Here is an 18150-nt window from a genome sequence, read left to right on the forward strand (position 1 = left end):
TCACAGGAGGCTTCATGGAAGAGGCAAGCCCTGCCTGGGCCTCAATTTTGGGTGCTGGAGGGAAGCAGGGGCCAAGAGTTATTAATAGGCCTGGCCTGATGGGTCCAGGGAGGCTGAATGTGATACAGACACCCAGTACCATGGTTGGGGAGTACCTGACACCGGAAGGGGAGGGGGCCAGGGGCTGCGGGGAGCGCCACCTCCCAAAAATAGCCAGACCAGAAGCCTATATAGGTGGCCATCCCACCACCAGGCTTACTTCCTGACAGGACCTCCCACCAGCCCAGCCTTTCAGTGCAGGCTCCAGCCCTCCACCCCCACCTGAGGTGAGTGGCAGCAACCGAGGTTGGAGGATAAGAGGGATGCAGCCGGATGAGACAGCTGGAAGGGATAGCCACATCTCCCTGTCCCTAGTGACCCAGGGGGTGCTGGAAGCAAGGCAGCTGGGTAGTGCAAGGCTGAGAGTACCCAATCCTGCTCCTCCACCCAGACTCCTGGTGTGGCCTGGGGCAAACCCCTCCCCCTTCCCTGGTGGCTGGGCCTCAGATTCCCCAGGGTGGAGCCAGACATCTGGTGATGCCATCAAAGGGGACCCAGAGGGCAGAGGAGGCAGGAGGAGGACTACTGAGGGCTGATGGGCTGACCTAATGACATTGGTGCTGTGGCTGGGAGGACTCAGCCCAGGAGGGAGTGTCAAGTTGATGGGAGAACTCAGCAGCAGGCAGATAGTGGAAGGAGAGAGAAGAAGACTGGGCTTCTGTCAAGGCTCCAGCCTTTGCCACAGGGTCACTGCTTAGGGGCTCACCAGGAGCCAGTGTGTGGCTGAGATGTGTGGGGCCCGATGGAGCTGGTGATCAGGGAGAATCACACAGAGGGTCACTGAACTCCACGTGAGTGAGCCCAGGGGTGGGCCTGCTTGCTACCGTTTCACCATGTGTCCTTCGGCCACTCACAGACTCTCTGCTGCCTCAGTTTCTCCACTGGCATAGCTGAAGGGTCCTTCAGCTGGGGAAATCAGTTCTCCAACTAGGCCCCTGGAGTGAGCAGAGCCTGGGAGTTGAAATGATAGCAGAGGAGCCCGATGTGTGAGTCAGTAGCCCAGTTGGGGACAAGGTGCAGAGGTGACAGCAGTAGCAGCAGGGGCCAGGGCAGCTGAGGGGTCCTGGGAAGTCCTGGAGCCAAGAGGCATCAGATCAGAAGCTGCAGCCTGGGTGCCTTGGAAGCCACTGGCAGGCTGTGGCCTGAAGGAGCTGACTCACAGGGAGGGGGCAGCTAGAGCCAGCCGTGGTGTCCTAAGGTTTCCAGGAAGGGCAGCCATCCATGGCTGAGCTGCAGGAGACAGTGTTGACAGTGAGTGTCAGGGAATTTGAGCTACTGGGCAGCTGAACAGCTGCTCTCCCTGGTCCACACCACCCAGGGCAATCACAGCCCCAGGCCCTGCCTACCTGCTCATACCTTAAGTTGGAGTTCCCAGGTCCCACTACAAGGGACCACTGACATCAACACATCAGAGAGACAGAAGCCCAGCAAAGGTCACAACCCAAGGTCACCCAGGGACTTAGTGCAGCCCAGGATCTAGAACACAGGCCTCCTGACTCCCTGTCCAGTGCTCACACAGTCTAGAAGCAGCAGATTGCAGCTTGAAACCTTGGGAACCCTGGGGAAGAACACAACTGGTCTCTGGCTGCATAAAGAGAGGCACCGTGCCGTATTCCAGAGGTGAAGTTCAGACCCCTATGCCTGCTTATGTTGTCTAGGAAGTGTGGTCTGAAGGTGCTATCCTCCTTCCAAACATATGTGGGGCTTTCTGGGAGGGAGCATAGCAATTCCAAGTAGCCTCCCCCAACCTACTCTGCCCAAAAAAGTTTATGGGAGCAGTGGGATTCTGGACCCACGACCCCAGGGCCCAGGAGACCAGTAAAGCAAGAGATCTGAGAATTGTTCTTTGAAAACTCAAGCCAGCAAAAAATTAAAAAATAAAAATTTAAATCAGATTCTAGAATGTGCATCCCTGGCCAGATGTGGGATGAGGCCCCAGCAACTCCTGCCCATCCCTGTCCCTGCCACCTCCTTCCTGAGTCTGTCAGGTCAGGTTTCACGGCCTCAGAGCTCAGATTTTGCAGCATAAATATGCATCCAGGACAGAACAGAGCAGAGGCTGAGGTAGGAGTGGAGAGAGAAAGGGAGCAGAGTCTAGGGGTCCCGGGGTGCAGGCTGGCCCCTGAGGGTTCAAGATCTTCCCCCAGGCGGCAGAACAACCTCTGAGGTGCCAAAATCGAAGATCCCGCACTTCCTGCGTGCCCTTGACGGCAGGTGGACTTCCAGACTCCGCTGGTGATGCCGGTGCCCCCTAAGTCCCAGAGATGGCCCCCTCCCCTCGTGTCCTGGCCGCAGCCCCTGGGATCCCGAGGACCCCTGGCCTGGCGGTGCAGGAGCCCGAGCAGGTCCGCGCGCCTTCCTGCCCGCGGCCGGCACTGCTCAGTCGCGAGGCTGTACTAAGCCTCTCCCGCTGCGCTCAGAGCCCGGGCCCCTGGCACCATGCCAGGCCCGGCGGGCGTGCGCCCGGTGCGCAGCACTGCAGCGCTGGTCATATGAGCAGAAATGATGAGAAAAGCACTTTTTAATCTTTTCGCACTTGCTCTGCCCGCTCAAACAGTTGCAGGATGTCGATGACAGACTTGCTCAACGCTGAGGACATCAAGAAGGCGGTGGGAGCCTTTAGCGGTGAGCAGCGCGCTACCCTCCCCATCCCTCTCCCCTAGTCCACCGCCTGCGCCCCTGCACTCCGCGGGGCCCCGCGCGCTCCTGCCCAGGCTTCCCGCTGGGCTCCGACGGGGTCGGGGCGGGGGCGTCCTTGGTAGTTCCTAAACTCTGTCCGGGCGGGACTTGGCTGCGGGGAGAGGGCGGGGAAGCGGGCGCCCTGCCCAAGTAGCAGAAACTTGAGGGTGCCGAGGGCCGGGTGGCTATGCTGGGAGGACTCAGGGTCCGGGACCAAGGAGGCAGACCAGGGTCGGAGGAGAGACCTCCAGGGTCCTTGTATGCGCTCTCCAGACGTCCTGTTTAAGGCACGTGGAGAGGGCGCATCCTCCTTTCCAAGAGACCCCTTTCCTGGACCCTCATTCTGGACAGGACTTTTCCCGCCAGGCGGTAGCCATTGCGGGCCCCCTGAGTGTCCTAGTTCCCTTACTGGGGTTCAGCAACGGACCTGCGGGCGAGGTGACCTTCTGGGGCCGGCGCGCAGCTCTGCCCAATCCTGCACGGGGCATCCTCAGCGACTCAAACCTCCAGCCTCCTTAGGCGGGCTGGGGAGGAGACTGGCAGTCTCACGTCTCTGAGCCGCCCGAGCTGCCCGGGACTTCAGCGCTTAGACGCCCGCCTTCCTCCTCCCGTGTCGCCGAGATGGGGAAATCAGGGAACTGGCTTGGAGAGGACAGACACTTGCCCAAGGTCACCTAGCTGGGCAGAAGGGGTACTAGAACTGGGTCGCTCAGCCTAGTGTCGGAGGTGGACAGGGCAACTTTCCTTGCCTCTAGCCCAGTGCTGAGGGGAAGAGAACATGACTTCAACAGCCACCCCCTACACACACGGTACATGATCAAAACTGGTACCCTTCCCCGGGTGTTCTAAAAGAGGACCCCAAGACATAGAAAATTGCAGGCTGAAAAGGACCACCATTCCTTTCTGCTTCGCACATCCTTCCCTGTGCACAAGCCACTCTCCCAGGGTCCTGGGAAACCCACCCCCTTCACCTGAAGCCCATCTGGGAAGAAACTTAACTGGGTAATTCTTGCGAGCCTCCCAACACCCCCTTCCCACTGCCTCGGAAATGGATTTCTGCGCAGAGCCAGGACTTCTGGGTCTGCCCCTCCTCCTCACACTGTGTGACCTTGAGAGAAACTTGTCCTTTCTATGTCAATTTTCTGGTGACATAGTCTGCGGCCAAGAAAGAAGTTCAACCCTCCTCCTGCTACCACGTTCATGCCACCTTCAATTTCCCAGCCCACTCCCAACCAACTGGCACCCAAAAGGCTTCATGGACGCAAGGTTCTCAGAAGAACAAAAGTCTTTGGTTCTTAGGTGCTACTCCCATCATCAGCAATGTGTGCAGTGGAGGCAGGGTGTGGGGGCTGGCTTGAGAGCCAGGGAGGTCTGGGTGTGAACACACCTCTTCCACTCCCAGCCGTGTGACCTTGGACAGAGCATCCTCCCTTGCCCGGGCTCCCTCAGCCCTCCAATGGAGGTGGATACCTCTCATTCCCCACGACTGGCATGTGGGAATCCATCAATGAATGCCTCGATGTCCCCCATTCTCCTACCCTTCCCTACTGCCCTTCTTGGTCCTTGTTTGACCCTACTCTTCCCGACACAGCTGCTGACTCCTTCGACCACAAAAAGTTCTTCCAAATGGTCGGCCTGAAGAAAAAGAGTGCGGACGACGTGAAGAAGGTGTTTCACATCCTGGACAAGGACAAAAGTGGCTTCATCGAGGAGGATGAGCTGGGGTAAGCAGAGGCCTGCAGGGGCTGCCCAGCCTGAGGCTGCGCACGAGGGAGTGGGGGCTGGGACTCTGGCTTGCAAGTGTCCATCAGACATGCCTTTCACTCTGCCCCGTTCACAGAAAGTAACCATGCGTGAAGGCAGGGCTCGGACCCAGGGGGCCAGGGGAGAAGGCTTCCCGGCGCAGCTGCTTCGGAAGAGTAAAACCTCTGCTGAAAGTGCAACTAACTAGGTTAAATTATAGCCACTTAATTTTGCTAATGGAATGATGCTACTTAATAATTTAACACAAATGAAGGAGCAGTCTTTCTTGCTGCCTAACACCACAGGCAGGGCAGAAAGCATTCACTTAAGTATCTCATTGATTTTCATTTGTCTAAAAGACACTTTCCACCATCCTGTAGACCCCAGCCTTCCTGTACCAGTGTGGCTGGTGCGATTTCTGGGCAAGCCAGGGATGCAGAACCAGCTTTAGGGGTCCAGGGGTCCTTGGAGAAAAGCAGAGAAGGAAAAGGCTGTGGCTAACAAAATGTATGTCTCTATCCACAAAAGCATCTCTTGCCACAATCCCCTCAGCCACCCAGCCACGTCTACTGACCCAGGTTGCCTTATGTCACTTTCTGGCCAAGATAGCCTTGAGTTTGTCAAAAAAAGAAGAGGGGTGGGTGTTAAAAAAAAGAGGCCTTTCAAGCAGGCTCCTGCCCACCCATCCTGTCTGTCCCCTAAAACTATCTCACAAGGGTACCTTCTGTCTAGAACCTTCACGTTCTACCCACTCACATCCAACATGCATGCACACTTATGTGCGCGCATGCGCGCGCGCGCGCACACACACACACACACACACACACACACACACACACTCTCTCTCTCTCACACTCGCAGAGGCTGTCTTCCCCCTGTCCTCCAGGCATCACCTCCCCACTCCTCCCCTTGCCCTAGGTGGGTGAATACGGCTTTTGAGCACCCTCCTCCACTTCTTCTCACTGTGCCCATCACGCCGTGTTGTCTCTCTCAGAGCCCATGACCTCCTTATTTTTTCCAGTGTCTTCCAAAGATCACCACTGTGACCCCCCTTTCCAGCGTAGGCCTGACACAGAAATGGCTGTTAGCAGATATTTGTTGAATAAATTAACCAATGTATAGAATGTAGGTCTGTGCTTGATGAGTAAAAAAAAAAAAAAATTAACCACTGTAGGTGCCCTCCCTGAAGTGGGATCAACCCTTCGCCAAGGACAGCCTGTCCTTCCCTGAATACTCACCCATGACAGCACAGCCACCAACCAGACTACCTAGTGCAGCCGCCCCTTTCCCCACGCAGACACCAGCCCACCCTCCATCCAGTGTCCTCACCGGCTTTCTTCCTTTCTCCTCCAGGTTCATCCTAAAAGGCTTCTCCCCAGATGCCAGAGACCTGTCTGCTAAAGAAACTAAGATGCTGATGGCTGCTGGAGACAAAGATGGAGATGGCAAAATTGGGGTTGACGGTGGGTAGCCGTGGTCTGGGGTCTGGGCATATTGTGGATCTTGAGGTGTTGGATGCAAAAAGTTTGAAGCTATGTCTGTCACAAGGAAGGGGTGGTATGGAGGTCCCTCATTCCCCAAGATTAGAAGAAAAAAGGCAGTCAATTATATCTGAGAGCTCTGCCACATACTCCAGGCAAAGAAAAACTGGTGTGTTATCCTAATGTAAAAACCTAAAGAAACAGATTCTCTTTTTTCCTGCTGGATAGGGGATGTGGGAGGATTTGGGATTTTTTCCTGAGCTCTGCCTGCACTTTTGCGTAAGTACTGATCCAAGCTCTGCGACCTTGGGTAGCGTTTCTCCTTCGCTGGGCATCTGTCTCCCATCTGTAATCCAAGGAAACAAGGCTGGCTAATCCCCAAGGATCCTCTGCCTCTCATATTCTCAGATTCCAGGGATGGAAATTCCTAACTCCTGTCCTCCTCAGCATCTTGTCCTGGTGTCCTGTGACCCTAAGTCCCAAAATCTGTTAGGGCTTTACTCAAGTATACTATTCTAACCTCACAGCAGAGCCAGGAAAAACAGTAAGCCAGAAAGCAGCAGGGAATTTGGACAGGGAAGACCTGGTCCTGCCTTGCTTTGCAAGCTTCGATCTCAGCACAGGCGAGAGGCCGGTGGCCACTGTCCACTTCCTTCTGCATTAGGCTCCGTGTGGCACTCATAGAGCACACCTGCATTGCCATCTCTTAGCATTATGACTTCTGTGGGAATTACCTCCATTTTGCAGGTGGGCAAATGGACATTGACGGTGCTTAGCCTAGTGCAGAGGGCTAGGGTGCAGTGGCGGAGCGGGGTCTCAATGAGTCTTTGCAGCATGCTAAGCTGCCATTTGCTCCCATGATAGGCTTTTCTGCTAGTCTCAGAGAAAACTGTGTGTAGATGCTTGGCCTCTGGACTCCAGGCTCTCTGGGTTCAAATCCCAGCCCTACCACTTTCTAGTGTGTGAACTTGTACAATTAGATAACTACTCTGGGCCTCCGTGTTCTCATCTCTAAACTGAAAATATGAGAGTTCTTATAGGGTGGTTATGAGGGTTAGATGTGTTAATATGTAAAGTGCTTAGAACAGTGCCTGGCATGGAGTAAATGCTATATACGTGTTTGCTAGCTATTTTTTTTAAAACTAGGAAATAGGTTACATTCATCCTTCTAGCCCCGGTATCTAGCCGATACCTGACACAAAGCAGGTGCTTCATAAACATCTGCTGCCTGAGTGTAAGCCCAGACCCCCATGCTCTGCTCCCTCTCTGCCCCTTGCCAGCTGTGACCTTGAATACATCACCTCTGCACACCTAAGTTCCCTTGCCTGGCAAATGGGATGCATGAGCTTCTCCTAAGACCTATTGGGGCTCGTTGTGAAAATTAAGTTTCTGTGAAAACAAAATTGCTTTGGGAAAGGTATAAGGATTATGAAAGTAGGTGTACAAGTGTGAGTTACGGGGATTTTGTTGTTGTTGTTCATTTCTTTTTTTGCTTGTTTCTTTCCTGCCAGTAATGAGAATGGAGAATCACTATCAAGGTCAAATGCAGGGGGTCCCCTGGCCATCTGATGCCAGCTACCCTTCTTGTGGCTGGGAAGGAGGGAGGTGGCTTCAAAGGAGTGGAGAAGAGGGTATCAGAAAGGCATCATTGGCTTGGCCGCTCCTGGGGTTTCTAGTGCCTGGCAGACTGTCCCTCACACTCCATTCCCACCAATCTGCTTCTCAGACAGCTCCACCCCAAGGCCTGGCTCCCACCTGAACCCTGATCCAGGCCTCTAGACCTGCCTTCCATTTTTATTTGCAGCCAATATGCCATAGCTCAGAAGCCCTGGGCCGGGTCTTCATGGCTGGCTGCTCACAGACAACCTACATGAAAAACCAAAGCCAGACCTGGCCCAGTTCCCTCCCTCCCCTTCTGCCTCCCTCTCTGCCACACTCAGATCTTAAAGCATCAACTAAACTCTCTTAACAAATCCAGCAGATGTTGAGTAAGTAGCAACTCTGTGCCTGGCAATGGAGGAGGTAAAAATAATTCAGGCCCGTTTCCTGGCTGGGTGCCCCTGAGCAGCTGCTCTTTAGCCCTGAGCCCCAGCTTCCTCGTCTGTAAACTAGGCATTATAACATGGGAATGTGGCCTGCAGTGCCTGGCACATAGTAAATGCTCAATAAATGGCAACTGTAATGCCATCTTTTTTTTTTTTTTAGATAGTCCTCTGTCTCCCAGGCTAGAAGGCAGTGGCGCAATCTCAGCTCTCCTGCAACCTCTGCCTCCTGGGTTCAAGCAATTCTCTTGCCTCAGCCTTTGAGTAGCTGGGATTACAGGCACACACCACCATGCCAGGCTAATTTTTATATTTTTAGTAGAGATGCGAGTTTGCCATGTTGGCCAGGCTGGTAAACTCCTGACCTCAAGTGATCCACCCATCTCAGCCTCCCAGTGTGCTGGGGTTACAGGCATGAGCCACCGTGGCCTGCCATGCAACGTCGTTTTTATTGTCTGCACATTGCTTGCAGCTCTACGCATATACACAAATGAGCGATAGTGCCAGCCAGAGGCAGAGGTGCAGGCAGCAGGCATTTTGTGCAGACTTGGAGGCTATGTTGCAGACTGCAGGGGCAGAGGGAGTGGGGTCCAGGCAAGGCGTTGGCATCAGCCAGGGCTGGAAAGTTTAGGGTATATTCAGAAAGGGGCAAGAAGATTGTTTTGCCAACAATGAGAGGAAAGAATTATTAGCTGGGGATGTCATGTGCGTCCACCCTAGGGCTGGACTCGGTTACCTCATTCGACCTTGGGATTACAGAGGACGTTAAGTGCAGATGTAGAAAGAGCACCCCAGGGAGGGAGTGCAAGGTCACATTGCCAGCGAAGGCCAGAGCCAGGATTCAAACCCAACAGCATGGTCCAGGCCCACCTGTGCATCCACCATTGAGCCCACAGGCAAGACATAAAGTAAACAATGAGCACAGACCACGCTAAGGCAGTGGGGCCCCACAGCTCACACTTCTGAAGTGGGAGGATGCAGATGCCCCCTTCCTCACTTCCAGCCCCCTAATGCAGGAAGGGTGGGTACAAGGATGCTCAATAGGCGGCAAGTTGGGAAGCAGAACCTTTGGGGTCCCAGGACATTCTGTTTCAGATATGCTGCCTTGCTGTCACTCCCTCTAAAGACCACAGGGCCTGAGCCCCACGTACTAGCTGGAAGATGCCTTCAACTCCTGGTGGGATCTGGGGCAAGTCCCAGACCCGCTGTGATCACAAAGTGCCTCATCTGTAAAACCATGGGGCAGATCACTAGCCAATTGCGGGGGTGCATTCCAGCTCTGGGATTTCACAGATATCCCAGTGGATTAACCTGTACACAGAGGACCACTTCACTAGGTAGGCTCAGCTGTGTGACCTTGAATGGTGATGGCAGTAGCATCTAACTTCACTGAGCACTCAACATGTGCCAGGTACTGTGCTTAGCATTTTACTCATTTAATCTTCCTAGCTATCACTGAAGCGTATACTATTAGGATTCCTGTTTTATAGATGTGCACACTGAGGCTCAGACAGGCTAAGGGCTTGTATAAACTCTTTAGGCTAGGAAGAGAAAAGATCAAGATCTGAAGTCAGGTCTGTTGAGCTCCGAAGCACATGACCTGTGCTGCCTGCTTCACTCATTCATTCACTCATTCAGTTTAGTTTACCATAAGATGATTTTATCTATTTGACTTTTTGCCTATTTCTTTCTCCTCCACTAGGATGTCAGGTCCGCTGAGCAGCAACTTTGTTTTGTTCAGTTCTAACCCCAGAACCTAGACTAGGGCCTGCCCCATAGTGGGAGAACAAGAAAAGTTTATGGGTTGAATGAATGAATGAATGAGCACGTGCCCAGCTCTGGGCTGCACTGTGCAGTGATAAGGATGCATAACTGTGTATGTAGGGGGAGATGATTGGCAAGCCGAGGGTGGGGATCTGTGGGGACCTGTCTGTAGTCTGTTGCCCGGGACTGCCTTTTCCCAGCTCTGTTTGTCCTTCTGTAGGTGAGTGATACTTTACCAGGTTCTTGAAGCTCCTGTATTGAAGGGAGGGGGCAGGAAGACAAAGTTCTAATAATAACCCTTTGCATTCCTGTCTCTGGGGCAACTTCTTCCAGGAAGCTCAAAGGCTTTTATAGATGTGGTTGATTGATTCTCAAAGGCCACCCTGAAAGGCTGGTGCAGAGCTGAGATGGGGGTGGGGGAGAGAGGTTAAGGCTGAAAAGGAAAGAGAAGCTAGAAAAAGAGGTGAAGGGTGTCAAAACAAAAATTTTTTTTTTAAAGCAGCTGCTGTTGCAAAGCCCAGGCACAAAAAAGCAGACACGGCAGGCTATGTGGCAGGTGCCTTTTCAAGTGCTTCACCTTCACAACGGGTCTCCAACTGGGAGTGGCTGTCAGCATCACCTGGAGGCCTCTGGCAACACAGATGGCTGTGCCAGGCCCCAGGAGTGTCTGATTCCTTGGGCGGGACCCACACTTTTGCATTCCTAACAAGTTAGCAGATGGTGCTAATGATCTGGGGAACCACACTTAGAGAACCACTGCCTTTTGCTAATCCTAGGAAGTAGATGCCACCACTATCCCCATTTTGCAAGTGAAGAAACTGAGGCATTGCGAGAAGTGGCGTGCCCAGGGTCTCTCTGTAGCAGAGCTAGGATGGAGGCTCGGTGGTCCAGCCAGGACCCTCTGCCATCCTGCTTCACACGGGAATGTGTCCCCAGCCCAGGCCTTCCACACTCAGTGCCTGCCCCCGCAGGATATGCAGACCGACAGGAATCAAGGTGAGCACCCATTCCCACCTCCTGTGAGCCAAGTACTGTACACAGGCCTGACCTCTTTTAGCTCATTCAAACCTCCCGACGGCTCTACAAGATATCTTTCTTATGGGTACAGACAAGGAAACTGACGCCCAGGGAGGCAGAGCAACTTGCTACGAAGCATCAGGGCCCTCTTCAAACCTTGACTTCTAATATCTTGCTGCAGAGAAGATCCTCACGCCCCTTGTGCACACATGCATGCACACAGTCCTAGCTACGTCCTTCCTGAAACCCATTCCCCGTGATGGATCTCCTGTCCTCGGCTTTCAGTGTATCTCAAGAGTCTGGGGTTTGCATTTTGCTTCTGTTGCCGAAAAATGCCTTCATCATTACTGCCTAAACTTGCAGCCCCCCGCCACTCACTCACAGGCCTGAAGGAATTTGCCTTTTCTGCCTCCCTCTGGCAAAATCTGTTCTCTTTCATCCTTAAGTAGCCTATTTACCTTGAGAAGCAGAGTGGTACCCTAAGGCCTGGGGGCTGGAGCACCTGAGTCAGGCAGAAATTAGCAAGCCAAATACTGGAGACCCGCAGTGGGAATGGCTGTATCTTTTCCTCTCTGAGGACTTCCATTCCTACGTCTGGAAAGTGGGGAGGAAAATACTCACCCTACAGGGTTGTTGCTCGAATGAAGGGAATGTTCTGGAAATTTATGGGAATGCTTTGCTCGTAAGACACCTAAAACCTTCTGAAAGTGGTGGAATCCTCAACAGAAAGGAAATTGGGTCTAAAGCAGGAGAAAAGTGAGAGGGATAGAAGGAGAATTTGCCCCTCTCCCTGTAATTCCAGCCCTCTGGCTGCTACAGGGATTTGATTTCCAAGCAGGGCAGGATGTACATATCAAGGCCAGCCCAGGGTCCTGAGGGCACAGCCCGGAGGTGCCCAGTGCTTTGCCCATCTCATTGCACCCTGGTACCAGCTGAGTGAGGTCTAGGGGACACTGTGATCCCCACTGAGACGTGAAAACTGAGGCCCCGTAGGCAGTAAGTGCCAAAGTCACATAGGAAGTCCTTGGCCCAACGGGACCCGGGTCTCCTGACTCCACCACTCCCTCCCCTAAGCTGAGCTGAGACGTTTTAGTTATAAATGGCTTCTGTGCTTAACAATCTGCTCCTTTTATTCCCGTGTGGACTTTCCCTAGCTCTGGCCTTATGCTGCTCTAGAAAAGATTTAGCAAGGGGAGAGGAAGCAGCCTTCCTTATATAACTGGCCTCCTGCGAAAGGGAGCAGCTGCTAGGGTGGAAAAAGACATTCCCTCTCCATGTATCCCTCTCCTTCTGCCTCTGGGGGTTGCAGCTGGAATCAGAATGCAGGGCCATTTAACACCAACCCTTGAGGAAGAGACGCACCCTGGCCCCAGCCACACCTGTTAGAATCTTCCTAGCTGAGTGACACTCAGCCTCAGTTTCCCTGAAAAAAAAAGAAGATAAGAGAGCTGACAAGGATGAAATGGAATAACACACTGCGCGGTGCCTGGCACAGAGTGAGCCCCAGAACTGTTGACGCGGCCTCCTTGCGGCTGTCTGGCTTGGCCCCGCGTGACCCTGCCTCCCAGTTCTCCGGGATGGGAAGGTGATCCTTGCTTGCGATACCAATTTATAAGAAACCTAGCCTGGGAGCTATTTAGAGGCGAGGTGATAAACCAGGAGGCCGGCTCAGCTCCTTCATCCCAGTCATCATCACGACAGAGCGAGGGAAAGAGCCCTCCAGCCGCTGACTCAGTTTCGCTGTGGGCTCTCAGTGTGAGCTGGTCTCACCTGTCAATAGCTTCTAAATTTGTCCAATCCCCATGGCCTCAGACTGGGGCAGACCTAATTAGGCTAATTTCAGTTTCCTAAGGGAAAGAAAAGAACAGAATCCTCCAGTCCTCTGAACCTCCCTCTGCTGCCTCCCTCCCACACCTGTCCCCACCTTCTGCCTCCTTTGTCTCTTTCTGATTGGACAATGATGACATCTGTGAACTGGCCCCAGGGGGTCTTGGGCGAGGTTTTAGACTGCAAACATAATGCCGTACTGGCGAGTCTTAGAAGAGAATGAACATTCTGGATGCCTCCAAAGAAACTGTCTTTCCTGCCTGTCAACATTAAGAGCTGATGTAGTCGCATTCCCACTGTGTGCCAGGCACTGCGCTAGGCTCTCCTTCTCCATTATCTCATGGAGCCCTTACCATAACCCTATAAGGAGCTAGTCCCTGTATCCCTATTTTATTGAGAAACTGAGGATCGGAAACTAGTTGTCATGGATGGGTGTGGCAGAGATGGGATGCTGGCTCTGCTGGGATAGATGAGTTGGAAACTCGTACCAGGTCAGCCGGTTGCTCTTTAGGCTCTCCGTGTCCTTTGTTTATATCTTCCTCATCCTGCTTAGTTTCAGGATTTTTGTGGTTAATGTTATGTCAAAGCCCCAACCTGTGTCTGTTGTGCTGGCAAGATCCACAGAGGTGAAACTAACGCTTGTAAGCCAGTTGCTATGTGCCAGGGAAATTATCCTCTCTGGTCTTTCTAATAGTCATGCAAGCAGGCATTGTTATACCCACTTTATAGATGAGAAAACCGAGGCTCAGAGAGCTAAAGTAGTGATGGATGGCCACCTATCCAGGTAGTGACAGAACAAGTTTCAGACTTAGGTCCAGGGTTGCTGGAGGGTTGTAGGTAGGCGCCAGGGTGGAGGCAGCAAGTGCTGGGATAATGGAGATAAACAATGGCAACAAGAACAACAAGAAGGTTAACAAATACCAGTGACAGTGCCATTTAGAGCCCCCACTTCTTGCCAGGCAGCAGCCAGGCATTTATAGCCCTGGTGTCAAAGTGGCTTGAGGTATAGAAACACCTTGGTTGCAACACCGCCAGATAACGAGAGCTTGCCATGCATCAGGCCTGTGACCGAGAGCTTCAGTGCTGGCTGCTCTGAACGACTTAAGGAACTATGTACTATCATGAGCTCCATTTTACAAGTGAGGCAAAGTATCTAGTTGAAGGCCACAGAAAGAAGAAATGGGAGCTGGGAGTTAAACCCAGCTTGCTCGCTTCAAACACCATGTGAGAGTCAGAAAGGCGTCTTCTACACCTGACACTCACCTGTAAAAAAACCAAGACCAGGGAGGATGAGGCGTCTTATCCAGGGACAGCATGGATGTCTTATCCAGATGGCGAAGTCAAGACTAGAACTCCATTATGCAAAGCTCCATTCCCTATCCTGGAATCCCGCCTATAGCCAATTCAACTGACCTAGGGTTTCCTGGATCTTTGTGGGTCATTTGCTTCTCTTTAAGGATAGACCTGAGCATTTTAGAGGAGGCGTGTGGCTAGGAGACCTGTTAGTTAATTGCCTGGCTCCCAAGAGCTCAGCCCTGAGGCAGATATGAAAGTCACGGAAGAGGTGGCTTCTGCCCTCAATTTATCTACAAAGTTCCCTGTTCAAGGTTCTGAGGGGATAAAATTAGAATCCTGTGTTCTCTGCAGAAAGCCAGGGCATGTGGCTATTGTGACATCCTAACTGCTTCAGAGCAGATTGCAGGGTGGGCAGCAGGGCTGGTTTAAGGGGCTTTCAAAAACCCCACAGCTCCGAAGTACTTCCCAAAGTCTGGCTCCAAAATGCCTGACTTGGCCGGGCATGGTGGCTCACACCTGTAATCCCAGCTCTTTGGGAGGGTGAGGCTGGTGAATCACCTGAGGTCAGCAGTTCGAGACTAGCCTGGCCAACATGGTGAAACCCCGTCTCCACTAAAAATATAAAAATTAGCTGGGTGTGGTGGTGGGCGCCTGTAATCCCAGCTACTCGGGAGGGAGGCTGAGGCAGGAGAATCACTTGAATCCGGGAGGCGTAGGTTGCAGTGAGCTAAGACTGCACCATGGCACTCTGCCTCTTGTTTTCCACATGGCCCTGACACCTCACTTTCCAGCCTCCATGTTCCCATCTATAAAATTAGAATCCTCTTAGACTGTTGTGTGAATTATATGGCGTAAGTCAGAACTTGTGAACCCTAAGAAGGACTCATGACCCATGTCATCCATCCATTCATCCATCCACACATCCATTCACCCACCCTTCAATCCATCCATCCATCCATCCATCATCTATTCCTCCTTCTATCCCTCCCTCCATCCCTCCATCCATCCATTCCTAATCCATCCATCCCTCCCTCCCTCCATCCATCCATCTACCCCACCATCCATCCCTCCCTCCCTCCATCCATCCATCTACCCCTCCATCCATCCCTCCCTCTGTCTATCTATCCATCCCTCTATCTATCCACCCAGTGTTTATTTATGAGCACCTACTGTGTGCCAGGAACACTCTGGCTGCCAGGAGAGCAGTGAAAAAGAGAGAAGCTCCCCTGTCCTCTAGAGTTTACATTCTAGCAGGGGGAGACGACAAAAATAAGTGCATAAATAAGATTATTTCAGAGAGTGCCAAGGACTATGAAGTCAATAAAAAAGGACAAATGCGATGGGATCGTGATATCTGAGCTGGGACAGGTGTCACTCTATACCTAGGTCAAAGTAGGTCAGAAACTACTGGGGAGAAGAAAGAAGCCTAAGAGCATTTCTAGCTTGAATCATGTCTGCCATGTGACCATGGTCAAGCTACTTAACTTTTGAGCCTCAGTTTCCCCATCTGTAAAAGGCAGACAAAGCTGTGTCTCCCATGGAGTAGCCATGAGAATTCAATGAGATAATACATGCAAAATGCTTCCAACATTGGCATTCAATAAATGTTAGTTACTAGCTATAATTAATAAAAGTACTGCTAATAAAAGACCTCTCAAAAGAACCACCTGCCCCACCTAGGTCCTGGAAGATCACAGGCTCCTGGCTGAGAAAGCAAGCACCCTGGCGTCTGCCCTATGGGAGGGATTCTGTACGAGTGTTTGTGGTTTTGGTATCTATTTGAGACTCCATCCTTGGCACTGCTCTTACCACTCAGCCAGAGAGCCTGGGGGTTTCCAGACCAGCTGGTGGACCCTCACTCTCTCCCACCTTGCATCCCCATATCCAGGTCACCCACCTTTCCTATCCTAGGGGACAGCCTGGGGACGGGAGAGGGTGGTGTCTATTTCCTAAGTCAAACCTCGGAAAGGTGAGGCGCCCAGGTCTGTGTCCCTTCATCTGGCCAGGGACAGTGCCAGGTTATTTCTACAACATGGCATGTGTGGTTTGGGTGTGTGTGTGTGTGTGTGTGTGGGTGTGTGTGTGTGTGTGTGTGTGTGTGTTTTCGCTTTTTTATTTTGAAATAATTGTGGATTTACAGAAGAACTGCAGTAATGGTACAGAGAGCCCTGTACCCCTTCACCCAGCTCCCCTGATGTTAATATTTTACATAACCATAGAACGGTGATGAAAACCAAGAAATTGCATAGGTGGGTTTTTACATTTCTCTTCTATACAAAGTCCAGGGAGGATGCAGCTCACCTCAGATGAGTCCCAGATACTTTTTGTGGCCTTTTTGAAGCCATTTCACAATGACATTTTTATTTGTCTCTCCCAAGGAATTATTACTGGCCCCTCTCCTCACTCCACTGATGGATGAGGGAACTGAAACCCAGAGAGATACACTTTTCAGCAAATAGGGCCAGACTAGGCCTGGAACCCCTAACTTTCAATCCCTAGCCTGTGCTCTCCCCACATCACAACACTGCAATTTCCTTTTTCCTTTTTTTTTTTTTTTGAGATCGAGTCTCACTCTGTTGCCCAGGCTGGAGTGCAGTGGCGCCATCTCTGCTCACTGCAACCTCCACCTCCTGGGTTCAAGCAATTGTCCTGCCCCAGCCTCCTGAGTAGCTGGGATTACAGGCGTGTGTCACCATGCCCAGCTAATTTTTGCATTTTTAGTAGAGACAAGTTTTCACCAATGTTGGCCAGGCTGGTCTCAAACTCCTGACCTCAGGTGATCCACCTGCCTCAGCCTCCCAAAGTGCTGGAATTACATGCACGAGCCACTGTTCCTGGCCGAGACAATACTGCATTTTCTAGGGCGGTGGGACTTGCCTGAGACCTCCGCTCCCCGGCAGCTGGGACATGGCATCTCAGAGACACGTAGTGGCATGTGGCAGCAAACTCCTTGTCCTCTCTCCTCTCCTGGGGAGAAAAGCAGCAGAGAAGTCCAGAAATATTGCTGGACCCTGAACCTCAGTTTCTTCATCCCTACAATAGGAACAATGATGAAATGCATCAGATAGAATTATTGCCTGAGGCAAATAAGATATTGCCTATTAAGTATTTCGAATAGTGCCGGGCATATGATAAGCATTCAGAAAACTATTATTGTTATAATTGCTATGATTACTATTGTAGTTATTATTAATACTTTTACATGTGGTATGACATGATGAAGCAAAAGATACGATAGGCCCATCATTTCCCACCTCACGTCACTCACCTGCCTATTCATTCATTTATTCATTCATTCATTCATTCATTTTCACACTCAATCTCTGGGTCTCCTGCAGCAGACGCAAGACCCCAGAGAAAGCACCACCCAGGGTCCCACAGTCAGGTGAACAGTCTCTTTTGCACCCCCGCCTCTGACTCACTTTCCTTTATCATTTTCTTCTGCAGAATTCTCCACTCTGGTGGCTGAAAGCTAAGAAGCACTGACTGCCCCGGGTCTTCCACCTCTCTGCCCTGAACATCCAGTCTCAGCCCCTCTTACCACCCTCCTGTATTTCTGTTCAGTTTGTTTATGTTATTTTTTACTCCCCCGATCCCCTGTGACCCCCTAATGACACCATTCTTCTGGAAAATGCTGGAGAAGCAATAAAGGTTGTACCAGTCAGACTCTGCATACTCAGGAAGACCCAGGCCTGGTCAGGCACTGGCTTTCTAGATGCATCTGGGAGGGGGTGAGGGCCAGATTTCAACAGCTGGAAAAGATGTGATAGGAGGGAATGAAAGGGAACACCCTCTTTTCTACACTAAGTACTAAGTATGGCACTCTACAGAGGTTACCCACTTACTCCTCAAAACCACCCCATAAGGTAGGTGATGAAACTCCCATTCTCTGAAAAACTAAGTCTTAGAGAGGGGAAGTGAGATGTCTAAGTCCACGAAAATAGAATTTGTTAGTGTTGGGGTTTGAATGCAGGTCTGTGGATGGGTAGGTGGATGGATAGATGGATGCATGGATGGATGGATGGATGGATGGATGCATGGATGGATGCATGGATGGATGCATGGATGGATACATGTATAGATGGATAAGCTAAATGGATGGGTAGATGGATGGGTGGGTGGATGGATAAATGGATGAATGGGTGGGTGGGTGGATGGATGGATGGGTGGGTGGGTGAGTGGAGGGATGATGCATGGGTGGA

General features: G+C 51.7%; 1 protein-coding gene across 2 annotated transcripts; it reads left to right on the forward strand.

Moving 5' to 3' along the window:
• Positions 1–226: 226 nt before the first annotated feature.
• On the forward strand, positions 227–17614 carry PVALB (parvalbumin). 2 transcript variants are annotated; one of them, XM_017519033.2, is made up of 5 exons: positions 227–326; positions 2657–2724; positions 4370–4502; positions 5875–5984; positions 17396–17614. In XM_017519033.2, the coding sequence occupies exons 2-5, from the start codon at positions 2664–2666 to the stop codon at positions 17422–17424; spliced, it is 333 nt and encodes a 110-aa protein (XP_017374522.1). In that variant the 5' UTR covers positions 227–326; positions 2657–2663; the 3' UTR covers positions 17425–17614. The 2 variants fall into 2 exon arrangements, with proteins under 2 accessions (XP_017374522.1, XP_017374523.1); XM_017519034.2 differs by lacking the exon at positions 227–326 and adding an exon at positions 2139–2163.
• Positions 17615–18150: the final 536 nt, after the last annotated feature.

The sequence above is a fragment of the Cebus imitator genome, unplaced genomic scaffold, assembly GCF_001604975.1.
Source record: "Cebus imitator isolate Cc_AM_T3 unplaced genomic scaffold, Cebus_imitator-1.0 Scaffold722, whole genome shotgun sequence".
Taxonomy (NCBI): domain Eukaryota; kingdom Metazoa; phylum Chordata; class Mammalia; order Primates; family Cebidae; genus Cebus; species Cebus imitator.

What these genes read in the sequence shown, in the direction of transcription:
- PVALB (XM_017519033.2), top strand. Translation starts at nt 2,664, where the DNA reads ATGTCGATGACAGACTTGCTCAACGCTGAGGACATCAAGAAGGCGGTG. An exon ending in GGCGGTGGGAGCCTTTAGCG is followed by an intron (nt 2,725 to 4,369) that starts GTGAGCAGCGCG and finishes TTCCCGACACAG; the next exon opens with CTGCTGACTCCTTCGACCAC. An exon ending in ATCGAGGAGGATGAGCTGGG is followed by an intron (nt 4,503 to 5,874) that starts GTAAGCAGAGGC and finishes TTTCTCCTCCAG; the next exon opens with GTTCATCCTAAAAGGCTTCT.